This window comes from Xiphophorus hellerii, chromosome 9 (genome assembly GCF_003331165.1).
Source record: "Xiphophorus hellerii strain 12219 chromosome 9, Xiphophorus_hellerii-4.1, whole genome shotgun sequence".
Taxonomy (NCBI): domain Eukaryota; kingdom Metazoa; phylum Chordata; class Actinopteri; order Cyprinodontiformes; family Poeciliidae; genus Xiphophorus; species Xiphophorus hellerii.
This window is the reverse complement of record NC_045680.1, coordinates 14,328,430-14,351,030: the sequence shown is the minus strand read 5'-3', so window position 1 is coordinate 14,351,030 and position 22,601 is coordinate 14,328,430. Positions and strand designations below refer to the sequence as shown.

The 22,601-nt window shown below is 37.4% G+C and overlaps 1 protein-coding gene across 4 annotated transcripts; it reads right to left on the bottom strand.

Annotated features, from left to right (window-relative positions):
• Positions 1 to 77: 77 nt before the first annotated feature.
• Positions 78 to 22,581, bottom strand: zfr2 (zinc finger RNA binding protein 2). 4 transcript variants are annotated; one of them, XM_032571672.1, is made up of 19 exons: positions 22,450 to 22,581; positions 18,275 to 18,521; positions 17,932 to 18,052; positions 17,467 to 17,700; positions 16,591 to 16,916; positions 16,242 to 16,430; positions 15,852 to 16,092; positions 15,444 to 15,616; positions 13,862 to 13,981; positions 12,224 to 12,369; positions 11,743 to 11,878; positions 10,515 to 10,717; positions 9,568 to 9,736; positions 7,980 to 8,154; positions 4,444 to 4,532; positions 3,876 to 3,971; positions 3,599 to 3,710; positions 3,369 to 3,466; positions 78 to 1,592 (listed from the first exon to the last, which is right to left on the bottom strand). In XM_032571672.1, exons 1-19 carry the CDS (start codon positions 22,500 to 22,502, stop codon positions 1,428 to 1,430), a joined length of 3,093 nt encoding a protein of 1,030 aa, XP_032427563.1. In that variant the 5' UTR covers positions 22,503 to 22,581; the 3' UTR covers positions 78 to 1,427. The 4 variants fall into 4 exon arrangements, with proteins under 4 accessions (XP_032427563.1, XP_032427564.1, XP_032427565.1 ...); XM_032571673.1 differs by having other exon boundaries at positions 17,932 to 18,049; XM_032571674.1 differs by having other exon boundaries at positions 18,290 to 18,521.
• Positions 22,582 to 22,601: the final 20 nt, after the last annotated feature.

The window sequence follows — 22,601 nt, the reverse complement described above, 5'->3', positions numbered from 1 at the left end:
GCCTGCTTTTAGCACAACTGTTTTCCTCCTTTATTTAATCTCCCCTGTCCAGAAATAATAAAAACAGGAGACGAAACGTCTGAAGAGCGTTTTATTACCTCCTCTTAATTTTACGCATCACTACAAATACATTCAAATAATAGAACAGCGACGTTCACACTTCCCGTTTAAACAATACAAAAACAGACTGCGACGTCCTTTGTAAATAAAATAAGCAGGACTCATATATGAGGCTCTTTGTAAATAAACACCAAACTAAAACATATCAAGTAACTCTCTCATATCGGTTTTTATGTTGTGCAACCGTCCCTTCCTGTACCATTTACCGAGACAACACTAACCACGTAGAACAACTTATAAATGTTCCCCCTACTCAGTCTTTTGTAATACACATGACGCAGGCACAAGGAAGAAAGTCAAGGGACTGTAACCTTTTGATCCATACAGCAGATTTTCAGTCTTATTTGTCTGACTAAAGATCCTCCCCTCCCCTAAACCTTCTTTGGAAGAAAAACAGGATTTCTAGGCATAATATCTAAAAAGATAGAACTATGGCTGCATACATTGTCATCTCTTAAGTGCTTTGTTTCCTCTGAATAAAACTGTGCAAGGAAAGACCTCCATCTGCAGAGACGAACATATTTTCAAGTGAGCCCCTAAAGACAAAACCTCAGAGGTTAGTTCCTGTCTATGTAGGTTTCATAACTTAAATTAGTTTGACTTGTTTTGTAGGTTTCATAAAGGGGGTTGAGCTCAACCCTAAAGTCTCATAATGTGTAAATAAAACCAGAGGAGCTTTAACTGGTGCAAAAGTAACCTAAATATTTATACACCCTTTTTTCGCTATTTTATATCTGTAGGCACCGGAAAACATCACAGTATTTTATGTGGTTCTTACTCCTCCAACGTTAAAAAGCTTCCTATATTTAACGAAGTATTTTTAAGCAGCAAAGTTAACTCAGTGAGATCAGGAGTGAGAGTGAGCTGGCCTGAAGAACAGCAGAGGTAAGCACTACAAATAAAACTTGAGGTGAAGGTGTCTTAGTGTACTTGAGACTTTAAGGAGACAGGAAATAAAAGTGGTGATTGCTTAAGATAAAAACAGAGGGTTCGGTTTAATAGTGTGACTCAAAACCGAATTGGAATGATGCATCTTTAACATAATTATTATTATTAGTTTTAAATAAACTGAAATAATTGCAGCTTCAAAATAAACTGCATTAAATCTGGTCTTCAACCATCAGCCCAAAACCTTCTCCAAATACATAATTCCTCTTGATTTAACGGTAGACATGTAACATGTAGAGTCATAGGTTATATTTATACGTGTACATCTGTGGGTTAAAGTTTTTTCTGAGATTAAAAAAAAAAAGTGACATTCTACCAGTCTCTAAACTAGCAAACACCTCTGCTGTGGGGGGCAGAGGTCAAGCTTCTTCCTTTTTGTCTTTTTTGCCCTCTCCCTCTCCTTCCCCCGTGTCGCTGACATCCCGTCGGCGTTTGCGGTTGCGTGCGTTGGCCTTAGACGCTGGAAGCGACTCCATGCCCAAAACCTTGTGGATCTGACGGAAAGCAAGAAGCCGCAAAGCATGCTGGGACCAAAAAAAAAAAAACACGAAAGGTCAGAATGTGGAGATTTATGGGCTGCATCTAACACTTTGTAGCATTCAGTTCAATTACAGTGACTTTCAAAAGCATTCACACCCTGTGGGGCTTATTTTAAACCTAATGGGTTTAAAATAACCTGCATTAGAACCAAAAACTTCAATAGACTTTTGAGACTTTACAGGACATAAAAGTTAAACAAAATGGTGCATCTATGTAGAGTGGAAGGAAAAAGATGCGTGGTATTCAACATCTATGCACAAATAAAACCCTGAAATGTGTGATGTGCATTTATGTTTAGCCCCCTCCATTTGATACCTCTAAATAAAATCCAACCAACCATCTTTAGAAGTCCACAAATTAGTACAACATTACATAAAGGAGTCCATCTGTGAAGACGAAGGAACACAGTACACAGTTTAAAGTAGCTTAAGAACATCCTAAGCTGTAAATATCTCACAGTGTTGTTCTGAAAATGAAACTAACATTCGTAAACATGGCCATCAACCTGTAGAAGGGGCTTACAGCAGACAATCTAAACATTGAAAGTTTTTAGATTGTTCTTCATTTAATGAATGTGTATTTGCAGACATTGTGCTTTATATAAAACTGATTGGCTCACATCACGAGTTGTTTAATATTTTTATGAATATAAACAATACTTAAGTATTTTAAAATCATTGGGGAACAGAATGGAGCTACTGGTTAGGGGATGTATAAGCCTACCATGCATCAGTTCATACCTGCTGATTTGTAGGACTATTTATTTATTCATGTACAGTACTTGGGATTATTAAAATACATTTTCCTAAGTGGATAGGGCACCAAAACTGGCTCCAACCCCAGGACCCAAATCCTTTAAACCCGACCCTGCCGCCCACTTAAACTGACAGGCAAGGCAGGAGGGTAATAATCAAAGAAGCAGCCAAGAGCTCCATGGAAACTCTAGAGGAGCTGCAGAGATCCACCATTCAGGCTGGAGAATCTGTCGACAGAACAACTATTAGTGATGTGACTCTCTACAAATCTTTATTGTAGAAGAGTGGCAAGAAGCCTTTCCTGTCTGGTTTGCAGTTCGCCAGGAGCCACGTAGGAGACAGGGAACCGGTGAAAAAAGGAGTTCTAGTCACATGAGACCGAATTCAACATTTTTCCTTGCATGTAAAAACTTGTGCAATGGAAAACTAACACTGAACATCTCACATCTAACTGAACATAGCACCCTCATGGTAACACGTGGTAGTAACACCGTCATGAGGTGGCTTTTCTACAGCGAGATGGAAAAAAAAACTGTCAAGTTTGCAAATGACTTTAGACCAGGGCATAGGACTTTCAGTAGATCAATAACTAAATGATGTTATCTATATTGTTGGCTTAGAATTAATCTCAATCCAGACCTAAACCCACTAAAGAAATCTGTATTAAAAACTGTTTTGTCAAAAAGGTAGAGACAAAAAAAAAAATCAACCTGCAGATGTGAAAAGTTGTTAGACAAATATCCAAAAACATTTGTGTTGCGAAGAATTAACTCAAAGAAAGGCTGAATACAAAATACACATCACACTTTTCAAATTTTGTTTGTAAAATAAAAAACTATACATTATTCCATTTCACAATTATTAATTACTTAATTTGTGTCATTCTGTCGTATAAAATCCCATTGAACTGCACTGAAATTTGGAGTTTTTAAAATGACAAACAGCATGAAAAATTGACGTGCCATAAATGCTTTCGCAGGGCGCTGTAAAGCTGCAGGTAAGTACCTGTGTGCTGGCAGTTATGTCCTCCCGGGCTTGAAGCTTCATGCTCTCCAACACATCTGTTGGCTCCTTCTCACAGGGATCCATCAGGCCAGGGCCGTCTGTATGACGAGAGAGAACGGTAACGAACAGAACCACTTTGCAGCCAAGTTCAGTTGTATTTGCTGCGTCACTGTGGAGCAAAAACAGTTCCCATAATAAAGTTATTTATTATGGTTGTGCTAATTTGTGACCTGGAAGCAGGATGCCTGTGGAGATGCACTCCAGGACCCGCCGCATGGCCTCCCCGGGGCTGAGCGGGCCTGAAGCGCTGCTGATCACCTTCTCCACCAGCAGCTCCATTGCCTGACAGGAGAAAGGTGAGCAAACTCTAGCTTATGTTTGCACAGTCTTTCTAAAACCACCAAATCTGAACCTTTTCATGTTTGGTTGAAACCTCCACAGCTATTATTCCTGCAATGATGATATTCATTTTAATTTATAACTACCAGAGAACTGAACAGCACTTACCCAGCTAGGCAGCTTCCCCCAGGTAGGAACACGCTGACATAAATCTCTCAGCACCCGAATGACGATCACACAGGACTGCAATCCATTTGCACGAGCCTTTAGAGAAGAAAAAGAGACAGCCTCGTCAAAAGGGAGCATTTATTTCTGAGAATATGGACTTCTGTTGCGTCAACACTACAATGTAAGCACACAGAATATTACATAAATTTTATTTACTTTGAACAAATTGAATAAAAAAAAAACCAAAACAAGAATGCATATGCAAATGTACATACCTGTACACAAGAATACAAAACAATGTTTTCAACATAAGAATCAGCCATTTGGGTACATAGCCTCGACAATAAAACATACTGCATTCAATCTTACATAGAAAACAATTTTATCCTATATTTAAACCATCTAATATTATAACATATATTCTACTGTTTATATATATCCTTCTTCTTCCATGTAACTATTGCACTGTAAAACTTATCTGAATCATGGAAACATTTCTTACAGTACATCTAAGAATAAAAGAGCATATTTGTAACATCAACAAAAGGATTTTCAACCTAGATTTTACCTGAAACCATTTGGCATGTCGGAGGGAAGCCAGGTTATCCAAACATTTCTTCATGTTTAAAACATCAGGAGGATCCTTCTCTGACATATCTGTTGAAAATAAAAAGCAGTTTTACTTGACATCTTGCAAAATTCACATCATGACAGCAGTGTATAGCTCAAGTTGTTACTACGTTTGGTCGAGAATAGGAATATCTCTCATAGTTCATGCAAGTATGACATTAATAATAAAAAAAACATTAGATTCAGCAGTCAGGTAATCTGTTTTAGTCAGTATTCAAGAGGATACAAAACAGGCATCAATAAAAGGAGAAACAAAACCAGTCTGGAAGACAGTTTCTAAATAAGACAAGTAGTAAGAAAAAAATACAAATGAGTATTCAAAAATGAAAACAGAAACAAGACATTCCACATTTAGAGAAAAGAGGCCATGTTTGAGTCCAATCTCCACCTTTTACACAAGAACAGTTAGGGTTGCTCTCTCAAAAATAGACACAACTTATGAAACGAAATACATTTCCTTCAAAAGTTTCTGTTGATGTCCACCAGCTTGAAAACCAAAGCAAACAGTGTTATTAATTGTATTATTTGTGACATTCAATGATGATAAATAAAACTGTCTGCACTGACAAAAAAAGGAAAGAAATTAGACATAAAGGACAGTTTCTATTTTCCAACATGAGCACTGATCAGCCACAACTTTTAAAACAAATACAGTTACTAAGAGCAACCAGGATTATTTAAAAGTAAAGACAAAGTTCTGCTAAAAAAGCTCTGGTCTTGACATTCACGTAGCACTCAACCACCTTTCTCTCTATCACATCATAGTGTGCAACTGCATCAATAAAACTATAAAGACCAAAAGGGTACAGGTCCTGCTCTGTATTTCCCCCACCCAAATGGATCAGCTGCTTTCCTGGTGCAGGACTCCAGGAAAGCCCCAGAGTTCCCTTTCAGTCAATTCACTCGGTACAATACATAAAGTATGGGATATCACGCCCCTGTGTGACATCCCAACCTCTAGGTATTGTACCTCGTTCCTTTCCTTCAGGGAACAGTAATTATATGATTACGTTACGTTTTGTTTTAAAGGCTGGAAGGAACATAAAACAATAACAGGAGTTTGCTTTGTGGCTGATCAGTGCATTTCCTTCTGCTTTCTCTTTTAGCCTGAGATCAAGATATTATATTTTTGTAGTTTTTACCAAGAAAAATAAAAATTGAGTCATTATTCTCCCAAATTTAAACTCGAATCTACTTGCTCCTCAAATAGAACAATGATAATTTATGTAAAATGTCTCCACGCTGTTGAAACCAAGTTTATTCTCATTTATGTAATTTTTCATTCTGAGCGTGGTAGACTTCTTGTTTTTGTTTCTCTTCCCAACAAGCCCGCAAACTATAGAAGAACAAAAATCTACTTTGAAACAACAAATGTGAACACGATGGTATCTCTCTAGAGAACAAAACTCAAACATGTAGAGTCCGCCTTGCACCCTTCTGCAAACGTATTCTAACAAATCAAAACAACCAGATAAAAACAAGACTGATGAAAAATATAAGAGGTGTAATGATAAAATTAGCAAGCACTACAGAAATAACCTAAACCCTGTTAGAGAAAAACATGGTTCAACAGTGTAGACTGTCAATGCAGCTGGTCATCTAAATGTGAAGCTTTTATTTGTAAAAGCAAATGTGGTTAGTGATGTCTTCACTAGCCAGTCATGGGGTTTCCACATTTCCACATTAGAGAACTATAGACATTAGTTGTCTTACATGGGAAAACAAAAAAAAAAAATCAGTTTTGAAGTCTACACTATAATACCACTTAGAATCAAAAATCCACATTCATTATAATTTTCAAAGGTTTAATTTAGGAGCAGTTCTGATGCTCTGATGTCAGTGAACATGAAGATTTTATTATTTTTTTAAGACAAAAAAGCCCTAAAATGGGTCAACTTGATTTATCAACATTTCTTCTTAGTGGTATGTGCATGAGTGTCGTCTTCACATGACTTTGGCCTGCTAGGGACTGCTGATACAGAATGAAAGAACTGATCAACAAACCCAAATAAAATACAAGACTGACTGAAAACATCTGCACCATGTTTTCAAAATTTATTTTAAAAATAAATAATAATAATAACAATAATAAAACACAATATACTGAAATAATTACAGTAACTAAAGCAGGAAAAGCAGTGATTGCATCACAATGATTCTGGTCTTTTTCTCTTCACTGTTAATGGGACCAATCATAATGTTATGGTTTATTTAAATTTCTCTAATAAGAGGTGGGATCAAATTCCAGAGAAAGCAGAACTTCCTCAGACTGCAAGAGCAGAGTGTCTCTCTGCCCACACATTCCTTTTTTTCAGCTCTTTATTGGTTTCTAACATATTATTTTTGCTTGTTTACAAGGCAGAGTTTTCCATTTTGAAAGTCATGGAGTGGAAACTAAAAGAGAGCCACTTACAACTGGTGTTAAGCTGATACTTTTTTCCAATTATAGCTGGATTTCTAAGAGGCTAGTGGCAGGTATGTCAAGCAGCAGACTGCAGGCCAGCGCACCCAGTCAGTTGTGCAGCTGACTGGGTGCACAACTGACCCAGTCAGCTGCACTGGGTCAGCTGTCTGGGCTGACTGGGTTATTTTTTAAATAAATGTTTAGGACATTTATTCAATTTCAATTTGTTGTTGTTGAATACAACAACAAATTGTTGTAGAGAAATATTTGCTGTTCTTTCTGTTTCAAATTGTTAAGCGTCAATTGTATGGCATGCTTTAGGTTGTAGAGCAGTATTTTGAAATATATACACTTCGCTAACAAGCAGTAGTGGTAGGAAAGCAGACTCAACCAACATGAATACAACAAGTCTTTTCAGTGTTTGTTTTGGTGTCCTCCCATCTGCCTCTTCAAAAAGATGTAAGCCTAAAGGGAAACTGTCAGAACAACAGAGTCACTTTCAATTATTAAAATCAGATCATTGTGGTGCAGGTAAAAAACACTCCAGTACCTCAACATAGATAATGCCTCAAGATGATGCAGGAATGACAGACTTACCATTTACTTCAATGTAAATCTTCTACATATGAATGGTGGTGTTTATAAACAGAAAGTCTACTGGAAAGATGTTCATCCCTGGGCATCATCAGAACAATGACTGTCGTCTAAGATAAGGTTCTGGAAATTCTGCATGAGCATGCGTTCATAAAATAAAGACACACCCTGTTGGCACAGAAAGGTCGGAGAGCCCGGCTTTTGATTCCCATTAGAAAATAAATGGTCGACTAGTGTAGCTGCAAAAAAATGGGCAGATAAAAAAGTGGGACAAATAAAAAGGTGATTAAATTGCTAAAGGTTAAAAGAAATCTTAAATTTCGGCTTTGTGAAAATCCCAACATTACTTAATTCTGTGGATTACATTTAAATCCCTAGACGGAGGAGTAAAAGGGAAAATATGGGTATATTAGGTGTATTACAGATGTGTACTACACATTTGGTTACTTGGTACTGAAAGCTTTGGCTTCTCTAACCTTTCTCGGCCGCTTTTCCTTCTGCCTGCTTGTCCTTCTCAGCAGCAGTGTCCTCCCTCATCAGCGGCGAGGTGAGAGAAATGGTCACCTGCATTTTGGGCTCCTGGCTTGAACATATCACGATGTTCGCCTCGTCGGGATGAGCCTGCACCTCATACTGATCTTCAGAAAATGTCTGCCGGTTAAAAGGACACTTGGATTACTCACTACAGAGGAGGAAGGGTGTAGGGATAAAAGTAGCCTTGTTTGGTTAAGTTATGAGGCAATACTGCTGCGTTTGTAGCCTCTGTTAAAGGCCATTGGGATTGAGTCTCCTCATTAAGAAATATAAGGGTCACTATGAGTGATTTGTCTGATGGGTCATGAAAAATGTATTTAAAGACGTAAAATTTAGAAAATAAACTGGGAGGATAATACAATAAGTCTCATCTCACTCTGTAGGATTCAGGTGTCATAACCAGGCAGTAAATCTAAAGATCAGTGGAAAGCTCCTTGAATAAAACATTCATACTGCCACAGCAGGAGGGAAAATAGTAAGCATCACATGATAATGTTGTATAAAGTTGTCTCGTAGTCGCACACAAAAAAGCACATTTGGGTTAAATATAACAAAACAGATGTGGAAGTATTTCTCCCAAAGCTTGAGTCCCCAGATGATGTCACATGAAGAGAGTCTAGACTAAAAGCAATGAACTGAAAACAGACCGAGTGTCACTTTAAGGTTTTGCGGTACAACACTATTCTAGCGGATACCAATTAAAATGTAGAAACAGAATTAAAGCCAAGAGCCAACTAAGACTTTCCTTGAATGTTTTTATGTTTTGTTATTACAATTCACCAACAAAAGCCAATCTTCTTCTAGAGTCTCTAGCAGATTTGCACATCAACAGATTAAAATTCATGTCTGTTTTTCTTTGCAAAACACCAGATTGGAAGGAGGTCCTCTGTGACCAATTTTCAAGCTTTGACACAACTTCTCAATTGGATTTTGGTCTGAACTTAGACGAGGCCATTATAAAATTAATGTGCTTTGCTCTAAATTATGCCGTTGCAGCTATAAATATAATATGGAAAACATGAAATAAGGAAAAACGAAGCACTGTAAATGCTACTGTCCGCTGTATTGAGGCAAAGTTTTGACTGACTGAACTTTTAGGTAATATTTCAAAGGCGTGTACCGTTTTTGAGGATAAACTGTTCTTATTTATGTCTGAGCCAACTTGAAAAATTGACTTTAATACTTTTCCTAAGGTAATATATACAGCGTTGATATTTGTGAAGTCAAATTTTAAAGATGCTGTTCCTCTCCCACGGCACAAACATCAGGAGAGGAAGCCTCTGGTTCTCATTTTACCTGTTTCACAACTACCTCTCTTTCAGCCAAGTAAATGACAAGACATAATGTTGCTTCCTCTTTAAGTAATGAACTAATGACACAACTTTAAAACTGCCTTTGAATAATATCCTTATTGTTCCTTTTTTAATCTCTCAAGATCATATAAAAGAGAAAGTACCTCACCCAAAAAGCCCAGAAAATACATATTTGGAATATAAAACCCATCTTTCAAATGATTAACTGAGCGCTTACCAATAGTTCCTTTGGCAGCTGCTTGGCGATGCTCTTCAGTAATGACACGGTGGGTTTCTTAGCTGTTAGTAGTATGAGCTCCACATTCCTGTCCCCGCGAAGCAGCAAGCCTTTGGCTAGGATCCCCACTCTCATCACACCTTTTAACAGCCGGGCCGGGTTCTCAGCGCTGACGAGAACAACGGCACATAAAGGTTCAAGGCTCAACTGAAATATATTTCCAAATGTCCACAGACTCAAAATAGGGCACTAAAATTAAAGAAGCAAATTAAATATTGTCAGCTTGTTGGACTTTTAAATATGACGTGCTGACTTTATTTTATGAATGGGGACGTGAACTCTCCAGTTACAGCAATCATGACTTGGGCTACCTTCTTTAACCACAGGTGTTGCTGAAACTGTGGTGCCCAATACACCACAGGAAGTGTATCTAGATACTGTGACCTTTCCACTCTCAGTTCACTGCTACTAACGATACACACTAAGCAATAGCCAGCCACACAGAGCGATGTTACCTCTGCTCTACTAAAAGTAGACCAACATCTTGTAACGTCTTGATGTAAAACATGTTGTCTCTAAAAGCAAATAGGATTTATAGCAATTTATCAAATCTTTTCTTGCTTTTGAAAAATAGAAAGCTTGTATGGGTTTTCTGTATTTTTCTCTGAAATGATAGTGATACATTGTCACAAACGATATGACTCTATTTGTCAAAAAGGTTAAAATCTAAAATCAAAGTTGTTTGACTCATTCGAACAATTTTAGGATTTATCAATTATTTTTCATATTTTCTAGGTTTAAATTTAACATTTTGATATCCAATGCAGCACATTCCAGGGTTGTGCTGCATTCCATGACAGTATATCTAAGTATGAGAACGTCTATGTTAGAAAACCTACTGTCACTTTAGACATTGTCATTTTACTCAAAACACTGCGATAACTTGCCTTGTAACCTCTCCCTCAGCAACAGTAGAGGGGATTGCTGGTTCCTCCTTGTCGAGCAGAGAGTCTGACACCAGTTTCAGAGCTCTTTCAGAATGAGAGACGATCCTCTGAACAGCTTGAAGCTCCTCTTCCACCGGGTAAATAGTCGAATGCTTGGCCATGATGTGACGATCATCAGCAGAGTCAGGGCGCCGGACACAATTCTTAAAGCAGAGACACACTCATGGTCAATGCTAATATTCTTTAAATCGCCCATTAACAAACAACTCCTTGCTGTCCCAAAGTGCTGTACATACAGTAAAATCAAATAGCATTAGAGTGAAATAAACATGGCACATAAGTATTATTAAAATGTGCATAAATATATTTTTCAGGAGCAGCACCAAACAAACTAAATATTCTCTTATTTTAATTTAGTGGTAGTAAATTAAACGGTGAATATCAGTGATCTGCCTGGAGCATGATGGTGCTACATGCCAGAAAGCTACATTAAGATATATTATGCTCCTGCTTTCTCTTTCAAGTCAACGGGCAAGTTGATGCATTTTGCATGTTTTATTATGCCAGAGCTATTTTACATACACTTCCAACAGTGGGTAAAAGTTTGAGTTTAGCAGACTAAAGAACAGCATTAACTCCATTGAAAAAATGTTTTAATCATGGTAATATTCTCAGTTTTGTTTTCATTTAAGCTTAGGATTTATTTCCATTTATGATATTTTTTTTGGTTTTTAGGACAAAGTGGAGAAGCAAATTTTTATTTACAGAACGAGGCAGATTTGAATTTCATCCACAAGAGAATGAAAAGTAATATCCTGCTTGTATAAGACTAAATAAAAATAAAAAAGATGAAACACACAAACAGGGCCCAACATAGAACCCTGAGGGATGCCATATTGAATTGCTGCAGAATAATACTGTCCAAGGCTGACATAGAAAGCCCACAGGATAAGAGAAGTACAATTTAAGAGAAGTGTCTGCACAAAGTTCAAGATATGGTGGAGGCACTGATGGTAGACAGGTCTAAAACTGATAAGGCAGCATTATCCTCAGGGTCAGCAGGTCGAAGTAAATCATTAAAATCTTTAATCTCTTGCTTCAATGATGACAGTGCTATGAAGAGTGATAAAATTAATTATTAAAGTCTAATCTCATTAAACATAAGATAAGTGTTCAATTTTTCTTTACCAATCTACCATACACACCAAATGAAGAACAAGATGCTCACCAGTAGAGGGGGAACTGGCATGCCAGGGCGACTCATTAGAGGCGGAGGAGGTGGAGGAGGCATCCTGCGCCTCTGCTCCCCCCAGTACATCTGCTCCTCCTCCATCCTTCTCCAGTACATGTCCTCCTCATACCGTCTGTATGAAAGAGGGACAACTTGCTCATGTAAATAAAGTCAACTTTAAAAAATATTCTTTGTTGTAAAATATTTTGTTCTGAACTACTCTCTAGAAAACTAGTAAAAAATGTTTTGATAAACAAGGAAAACCATGTGAGTGAGAGGCATCACACGCAGTCTGTTCATGTGAGTCTTACTGTCAAGTGGTCAACTTCACCCACTTCCCTTTTACTGCCGTTACCAACGTGGATGCAAGTTACTCATTCTGACTTTTTTAGTCACTTCTGTAGCAACAATAACATCTTTCAAAACTGACGTCAAAATGGGAAGAAGTTTAGGCCTGTGACAAAGAGTCAAGCCTGACCTCATCTCCATGTGCCAGCGCTGCTCATCCTCTCTCTGTCTCTTCAGCACAGCCTTCTGCTTCTGCTTCTTCAGCTTGCTCTCTTGAAGCTTTCTGGCCCGATTGCTCGGCTTGATCTCCACAGGCAGCTCTGGGTTCACTTTTTTCTGCAGAAAAACAGAAGTTGGCAGAGCAAATGAAGACAGATACAGGTTTTTCTATAGCCAAATCTCGTATTTAAATTTACAGAGCACAATTGTTATATTAGGTTGATAATGTTTATGTTACATTACCCCCAAAACTTCTTCCTCATTTCTTCTTTAATCTGACTTGAGAATTAAGTTGCTTTCTTTCATTTGAAGAGTGCAGAAGGTTGGAGCAACAGCTTCTTATTCCCTCTGCTTTATTTATGTGGTGGTGGAGACGTTTCAGGATGATTATCATTATTTTTCGCATTAAGATCTCTGCCACATTTACATTTTACGATTCTAGACTCATTTTTTTCCCTTCAGTTTATTATGACATTTGAGTACAAAAACCTAACATAGTTACATATTTTTAAATGTTCATCTCAATAAATCTTGAAACTGTACTGAGGCTGGCTTTCACTTAGGCAACCAGTTGTTTAAACTACAATTTTGCAATAAGTAACCTCTATTATACAAAAATCCACCACAATTATAATTTCTAGAATGCTAGACCTAGATCAAGAATCTTGGGTCCAGTTTACAAAATAGAAGTGAAATGTACTAGAGGCCAAAAAAGCTCTAAAATGTGCCTTTGAAAACTGTGTAAAACGTCTGTAAATTTGACATTTTCTTCTCCAGGTTATTAATATACTTACACAGTCTTCTTCATGTTTTTAACAACACAAGCAGAGTGTCACAGATGAAACGACACTGATAATTAAGTAGAGCTCAGAGCTAAAGATTAACGTCAGTTACATCAAACCGTATAAACAATAAAGTCTTTATTAATTTAACTCTGGTACCTGTCGCTATTAGAAACTTTTCCTAACTTTAGCTAAAGCTTAGTTAGGAAATAAATTGGCAAAACATGAACACACAGTCAAGACCAACTGCCAATAACTGAACAACAAAATTGCGCCTCACTTGTAAGTTGTACCTTTTTTAATAATGAAGCAGAGTGAATGTGAAACAGGAAGCTTTTAAAAGAGATGTTCAGTTATCAGCAAACCTAATACTGTCAACCTGAAAAACCGATTCTACTTAAACATCCCACAAAAAAATAAGCTGCAGAAACCACCTTGAACCAAGAACCACAGTTCAAACTAAGATTTATGATCTTAGTTTGAACTAAGATGCTTTCTGAAAGTAAAGTGGGCAACTTAAGAGGAAGTAGAAACACAAGCAGCTCAGGAGTTTTAAATTATGACTTGATCACACAAAACACTAAACCAAATCATGCAGACATCCAGGCATTTTGTGGGAGCCACCAATCATCTACAACTCTTTGAGGAAACTTGCCTTACAAAAGTTAAAAGTATTTCTTAAATTTATTTATTTCAACTCAGTTAAACTATCTGTACACCGTTTTCCACCAAAAAAATTTATATTTTCAGTTATAGCATTGTAGTACAGATGTATGTGAAAGGGTAAATCAAGCAGGAAGCAGCTTAACCACATTACAAGGTCTTACTTTGTATTGCAGCCTGTGCCTTCGTCCCTTTAGGTGCATGTCTTTAGCATTGGGGTCATTGAAGCTGCACTCACAGAGTTTACAGTGAAATCGAATCACCTTTCCATCCTCGTTGCGTACCTGAAAGCACAAGACTCCAGTGAACAACGTAAATAAATCATATTTTAATTATTTAGTTTAAAGCATATTTCAAAAACTATTTGGCCTTAGGAGGTGTTAATGGTTTAAAAGAACAGCAGCACATAATAAACTACCCCAAATTTTAGTTTGGAAACAAAGCACTTTGTAGAACAACAACAGCCTGAAGTATTTATCATAGTTGAGATCTCATCAGTCCCTTACATCATTCTGAAAGAATGTTGATCCTTTTTCTTTTTTTTTTTGAACAAGACATTGTTCAAGTGCAGCTCTGTCACAGCATTGCAACACATTCCTTCCCAGTTTTTTCACCCAATATGCATGGTCATAAAGTGAATGTCAAAACAGGTAAAGACATTCATAATAAAATGTTGTAAATTATGTGTGAAGCTACATATGTTGTTACATTTTTAGCAACCATCAGAGGTGTTTTTTCCACTTGTAATGAAGTCGATACCCACAAGATCCTAAAAATACATATATGACTGATTCTGCAAACATTCTGCAGTAATTAAAGTAATCCTACATATAAGAATTACTTTGAATAAATATCTGCTATCTTCACTAACACAGAAACTCAAGCAAAACCCTCTAAACTCCTCTCCATTTTTTCAAATATAATTTCAAAATGTAATAACAAGCCTCATCTATTGTTTATATTTCTCTATAATATTAATTTTTTTTGTGCAGATTTACTTGAAAAATTGATGCAAGACTGCTTCAATATAAAATTTTTGTTACAATGTACATCAGTTTTGTAAAGATGTATATAAAGCCTTAAAATAATTTTAGATTCTATTGCAATAACTTAATGATACCAAAAAATAAAGCAACTCAATCTTATGTTGGGGAACGATTGTTTTTGATGAAGCTTAGATCATATGAATATTAACATTCCAATCAATTTCTGTACAGCAAATGTTACTTACCCATTTTTTACTTTAGACTTTTCTAGTTTTCTGGGGTACAAATATGACATAACATAGAGGCCCCTTTCTTTTAGTTACTCTTCAAAATGGAGGAGCATGTACATATAAGGAAGACATGCACTAATCTTAATAAACTGGGGAATTACAGCTCAGATACACAGACAGAACAATAACTAAATAGTTTTAAATGACTGGAACTGGGACAAACAAGAATGGAGTGGTATTCTATACAGACACCAAACACATACTGATGGCATAGGAAGTAAAAAAAAATCTCAACAGTTTACTGTTAGTACCAATTGTTCAAACTATTTTAAATTTTCTGAAGACATATTTACAAGGGATTCCAATAATGTGGGGAGGAGCTTAATTTAGTATGTAAGCTCAATTAGATCAAACATTTTACTTTATTATTATTTCACAATGAGACATCAGCAATGGTTGTCAAAACCACTAGGAGTCAAACATAGCAAAGTGCTCTTATGGGGATGTGATCATTAATATTTTCCTCTTACCTCCTCCACATAGTCATGTCCCACAGGCTGGATGTCTCCCTGGCCTCCAGCCTGGTCAGATCGCTCATCTTCAGTCTGTGGCTCCATCTTCTGGACTGACAGCTGAACTGGTTCCTCCTTAGTCACCACAGTCATCACAGGTGCTGCTGCAGGAGAGCTGGCCGGCTTGTTGGCTGTGAAGAAAAGCCAATATTTTAAAGAGCTTAATGAAAGACACTATGACTACATAATATATTAATAATAACAAAGTGGGTGAGCTCATTATTCACAAAATCTTGTGTGTCTGCAACACTACAGCAAACAATTTTAAAAACCTGTGAAAATGCTGTAGAGAAAAGCAGAATATGCAACAGTATGTAATGTTGAGATAAACAGTTTTATATTATCATTGATTTAAATCAAACTTACAAGTCAGAGTTATTTTGGTGGGAGCTGGTTTCTTGATTGGTGGGGCTGTTTTGGCCGTGGTGGTCACAGCCAACTGTTTGGGTGTTACAACCGGGGTTGAAACGGTCGAAACCAAGGCAGACACGGAGGTTGATGCTGCAGGTTTCCCACTTGTGGAGTTTGTTGTAACTGGGGCAGAATTCACCAACACTGGTTCAGTGGAGGGAATAGGTTTGCCAAGCTTGGTGTGAAGTTTTACCACCTTTGCATGAATGACAAAGAAACAGAGGAATATTTGAAAATGTCAATTTGAAAGACCTAAACTGACACAAACCACAAGAGGACACATGGAAGCTTCCAGCACCCTCAGAGATATAACTTGTTAGAAGATTGCAGATAAACATAACTAACCTTCTGGTGTTTGGCTCCCCGGATATGGGCGGCATAAGCGTCAACCCCAGTACATGATACATCACACAGTTCACAACGTAACTGGGTCTGGACTCCCCTGGGTCCATTGGTGGTCCCAGTCTGCCCCCCTGCCTTCAGGGCTGCTTCCTTTTTTTTATGTTTCTGACCCTCGTTGTGTTCCCGGTATGTCTAAAAGTGGAAACAAAAAAAGAGAGGAAAAAAGCATCACTCCAATCAGATAAAAAGCTGTCATATTTGTATTCTAGCTTTGATAAGCAGCACAATAAACAGTTAAAATCTCAAACATTTCACTACAAAACTAATTTTTACATATTTCATCTCTGCTTACCTGAGGGCCTGCACAGCTGATCTTGCAAATGTCACAGTAATGAAGCTGAGACTGTTTAGGGGGCCCTTTGGGCCGTTGCAGCTTGTTCTGGAGGAAGGCCGGCTTTTTGTAGGAGTTGACGGTCGGAGTCGTCACCATGTTGCTCCCTGAGGTACTCCAAGAGGAACTTGTCAACTGTTTTGGTGGTTGCTGAATGGAGGGCTGGGGTTGTTGCGGCTGCTGCGGTGGAGGCTGGGGTTGGGACAGAGTTTGCTGAGCTGGCTGGTAATAGGAGGGGGTGGATGCAGAGGTGTAGCCAATAGAATCGTAACTGGAGTAGCTGATGCCTAAGGGGGAGAGGATAAAGAAGACACTGAGGACTTATGAAGAAATGAAAGCAAGCAGAATGTGGGTCATCATAAACAATTAGCTGTTACAAAAAGGAAAACAAGACAAGATGTCCTTTAATTTCAGCAACAGACTACTTTAAGATATCTACAACAAACATGTAGTAGGAAAATTAGCTTCCTCTTTTAACTTCTGATGAGTTTGTATTTGGATGGGCTTTGAAGAATATCAACAATACGGATATTTTTCTTATTATATCTTCAACTATTCTGCAGTCAGTGCAGATTCAGCATCAGTTTTCACTGCAGCTGTATTAAATTACAGATGAATTCACTCTTCCTTTTGAACTGACTGTATTTCAAGAATAGATGTAGCTCTTTTTATCTTTTTTTGAGTGGATTATAAAATCACTGAACAGATTGCAACATTGTAATAGTTTGCTCATTACAATGCATTATTAAATAAATATCGTTTTTTGATAAATAAAAAGAAATCTGAATCTTCAGTGTAAAAATTGACAAAAAGAAAGTTTCATCTGTTTTCTCTCACCTGAGTAGGAGGTAGCGGAAACGGTGGAGCTGAATGAGGAGCCCGGTGTGTATGATGAAATGGGTGTTGGAGGCTGTTGGACGCTAGTGGACACTGGGTAGATGTTGTAGCTGGTTGACACAGCACTGGAGGGGACCAGAGGTTTGAGGGCAGTCACCTGTCTCTGGGGCAGAGGAGGCTGGCTGTACGCAGTGGAGGGAGCTGGGCTGTAGGCGCTCTTCACTCCTACAGAGACTGAAACAAAGCAACAAGATGAAGAAAGAGCCAGTGTGAAAGAAGGGTTGGGTCATGCAGGAAGCCCAATTTCAAAGAGTTGCTGATCTGTGAGTTATTAAGAGAAATAATTGTCTAAGTCAATAAAAATCAGATTATTTCATTCTTATAAAATAATCTGACAAAATGAAAAACGTCTGATCAACATTAAAATATATAAAACATAATATGAGAAAAACAAATGTTTCTTACCAGTCTGGTAATAGTTATCTGTGGGCGTCCTCTGAGCTGATGCTACACTCGTTTGGTAATACTGTTTGTTGTCATAAGTTGTAACTGCAGCAGGACGCACGTAGCTGTAGTTTTCCTGCTGCTGTTAAAATAATTTAAGGAACACTATAAAACGCATAGAATTTGTGTCCATTTTCAATGAAACACAAAACATTCAGGATGAAAGTTACAGCAAATTGTGTTAGAAAGCTTTAAATTACATTATGTGCAACAAAAGAAGTAGAGCTAGTAGATAAAAGAAAATTGTAACATGTAATTCAAAAGAGAGGAGCAAAAATGATAAAAGAAGCGAAGGGAAACTGACCATGTCTGAGTATACCTGGTACGTCTGTGGGGTAGTGGTGGGCTGTGGAGGATCGGGCTGCCTGTAGGTGTAGTCTGGAGGTGCCTGGTGGCTCTGGTAGGTGGGGTAGGGGGAAGAGGCCACAGGCCTGGCTGCCTGGACAGGAGCTGGGGAGTAGGAGGCAGTCACTGCATGGGCCACTGCTGGAGCCTGCTGGACACTGTAGCTGGCTGTAGAGGGATGGGAGTAAGCCGTGGGAGGCTGGGTACTAAATAAAGGAAGAAAAAAGCAAAGAACTGGGTCAACTTTAACAGCAGCACAATATTAGTAATTGGCTAAAAGTTAAGCTTTTTTCACAAAATAAGATCATATGACATGCTGCTTCTAAATATTGTGTACCCTAGATCAAGTATCGGTACATGATCTCTAATCCTGGTTCAAAATGGGTCACAAATACAACTAAAAAAAATTCAATCAACCCCTTCAAATGTTATCCCCACATTTGAAGGGATCATTTTATGAACCTCCAATCATCATCATCCATTAGTTTTTTGACAGCTTGACTACACACATTAAAAATTAACAGACTCCAACTTTGTAGATATCTCTAAGGCCATTGTCTTTAATTTTCATCATAAGTTTGCAATAAGACACAATAAAAAAATACTCCTTTGACATAATACATTACTATTTGTTTTTGTTTTTTTGCTGGATGAGAAAATCAAAAATCTCAATGTCCAGTTATGCGTTTAGTGTCCAGGTGAATCCAACTGTCTACCTTGATCATTTACCTGTTTCACAATGAGATACCATCAAATCTCCTTGTTTTCTTCAGTCAGTCAAAAGACCAACAGCACATTAAACATATTAAAGTTTATCAATAATGTTCTTATCTAATCCAAACTGATAACTTATCTATAAATCTCATTTTTGCTTTCTTTCATTTCAATATTAATAACTGTTTTGTGTCCAGCTTCCATGCAGGCCCTTTTGGCTTCAGCTGATGACTCAAGCCTCTTTCCCAAAACAGTTTTGTAATTTTTTCACAAAGACAAGCCTCAAGCCATAAATCATCTTGCAGCTACCTTGATGGAGCCAGTTTTCCTGTAAATCCTTCAGGCTGCGGCAGCGCAGTAAATCTTGACTTTAAAGTCAGACTTTATCAGTGCATCCAGACACATGCAGGAATTTGTTTTGGACCAGGGTCCTTTCATTTTATAAACATAACATGTGTAGTATTGATTTTATACAAAGACTGTAACTTGGTCCAGTAGTGTAACTTTTTCTGTGGACATGTAAATGTAAATGGTTATTTCAACTACATGACTTCCTACATTTTCTGAAGTATATTTTTGCACAAGAATATAACCTTACATAGAATATCCTTGTTACTATAAATTTTAACTTTATGAAAATATCCAGTTAAAAAAAGCTTCCCATGTACCTTTGAGGAATGTGATAGGCCTTACAAGTAAACAAATATCTGTCTAAAAGTGGAATAATAAATTTAGAAAAGACATCTGCGAGGTTGAATATGTGGCCATGTCAACAGGGATGGGCAATATCACATTATATTATATTACACATATTGTATCATAAATGGTTCTCTCTCTAAAATAGAACTAGGCAATATGGACACAAAAAGAAAAAAAAAGCACAATATTTTTACTGCTTTAAGCAGTTTTGAGTTTCAATAAAACTGGTAAAACTAATTTTAATAAAAATGAATAACTAATGCTATTTATTTGTTTAAACCCCATAAACTAAACAGACAATTACCTAAAGTGGTAATTGTTATGGATAACAACAAAGTAAAAAAATAACAATTACTCAACTAACAATATACTGGTGAACTAAACCCGTTTGCAATAGGGTAAATATGTTTAGTACAAACATAAAGTAATAACATTCAAGTTTTCATAACAAGTTTCAAGCTCGCCTGGGAAAAACTCTTAAAGAAGGGTGACTACAAGACATGCCTGATAGGCCACATGTATTGTCTGATTAAATTTTACAGTGCACCTTTACGGCTGCACTTGACATTCTCTGTTCCTTCATAAAATATTTTAATTTCACTGCCCTACTGTAAATTATAAACACAATTACCTCAATCAAAACATAAATCATTGAAATAGTAGTTGTTATTCTTCCACTGTTGGTTCACATATAAAAAACGAATTAAAGTTTGAAAATATGATTGAACATTGTTATTATTGTGTAGTGCTTAGCAGGTGTAGTGCGGTGTTGTGAAGCCTTTTCTGTAATTTCTTCTTAGAGCAATATTTATGCTTAGTTTGTACGCATTGATGAATTTGCATCCAAAACAACTGTGATTAATTCTTACATTTTTATTCTCATATTTGCAATTAAGTATCAGCATAAATATTGATAAAAATTATAGGTTTATTTTTGCTTTACCATAATATGAATCTAAGCAAAACTGTATCACAATAGCCACTGAAATATAAAGACTTGCGATATTGCAACTGCAGACGGCTGCCTGGATGCAATATGTGGTAGATTTTTATACTTCAATTGCTCTGCATTTACACTTGGCATCCAAATAGTTTACTAAGGTATATTTTAACAATAAAGATACTAAAGCTAACAGAGAGTGGTGGGGACATAATGATAATGGAAAACAGAAAGAGGAATGAGAGAAATGTGTGTTAAACGCAACCATATCATCAGAATGTTCCACAATGATATTCCAATTGCTTGAACTAGAATACACTCATTGAACTAGTCCAGACAACAAGACCACATACTACAACTGTGACAAGTTTATAGTTACACATAAAATGATTCATACCCATGAAAGGTTTTTGGCCTAAAGTAATTTAATTTTACCAACACGTTATCTCTGACTGAAAGTAATATTACTGCTTCAGAGTGGCACAGCCAGAGTCTTTAAAGACTTGGAGCTTAACCACATAAGCTTCATAATCAAAATACCAGTACAAACATGCAAAAAGCTGGTCAGCAATTATAAGGTTTGATTACTGTAAAGATCTTCCCTCTTATTATTGAGAAACATATTTTCAAAGTACCAGTTTTTATTGAAATGTCTGATACATGTTTAAAGACATTGTTTATCATTTTACAGGGTTTGTTGTTATAGTTTGAGAACTACTTTGTTGAATCAAAAAATATTTAAAATGTAAATATGCCAGGATTATGTATCGTTATTGAGGGAACGGTACAAATCAAATAACATTTGACCGTACTTTAAAATGGTAAGGAAAATACATTTTTTCACAATGGTTGGATTTTCTTTTAAATGAAAGTGTCCAAAAAAATAAAACAAAACACACATTCTAAAATAGTATTATGCATTATAGACCTAGGCTACTTTTTTCACCCCCAGTAAATTAAAATGTATAGACAAATAAAGCAGCCAAAGGTTTTTTTGGGGGAGAGGGGGGTATGTTTTACTGGTATATGATAGGAGTTTAACATACTCTTTTACATAAATGTATGTAAAGAAACGTCTTGTGTTAAGTTAATCATGGGGTAGTGCAAACTCTAATGATGCACAGACAGAGCTATAAAGCTATTCCTGTTTGCCAAAATTTGTTGGCTGGAACCCAGGCCAGAACAGGAAACCTTCGCAGCACACTGACCGCAGAATAATTATAATTCAATTTATAAGAATACCTGTCAGGTTTACAGGAGATTTATTAATGACTCAAGTTTACAAAAAGTCAGACCTGGCGGTTGTGTCACTAATTAGCTGGTTTTCTGCCTGCCCACAAGAACCCAACTAATTCTGTTCATGCCAAAAACTTTGACTGCTGGGAGAGCTCGGCATTACTGGAGCAGTGTGAGCCTCCATAATCCCAAACACCGGCCAAAAATCTTACCTGCCGCCGCAACCGACTCCATTGTCGTGCCGCACAAAGCCTGCTATGCCTGTCTGTCCCTGTTATGTCACATTTCGGCATGAAACAAAACAGCCGGAAAGCCTAAGGCTCCTTCTCCACAGAGGATGTCCGCAATGTGGGGTTCATCTAATGTCAAGCTGCAAGTCGGTTAAACGCTGGCCTGCCAATTCGGTTAGCTAACGTTAGCTAACCGTTACCGAACCAGAGGGTCGAGGAGCCCTCTGACGACCCTGTCTCCTCCGATTATCCTCCAGAAACAGGCAACCTTGACTTAACTCGAACAATGACAACAACGTATGTGGTGTGAAATACCTGTACTGCGGACTGGCACCATGTGTGAACCCGAAATAGTTGCTTGCAGCCATTTTAGCCGAGCTCCCCGGTACAGTACAGTACCACAGACTGGGACAAACAGCAGCGAAGCGAAGGAACTCCACATCAAGATAGTTCCCCACCCTCTCTGC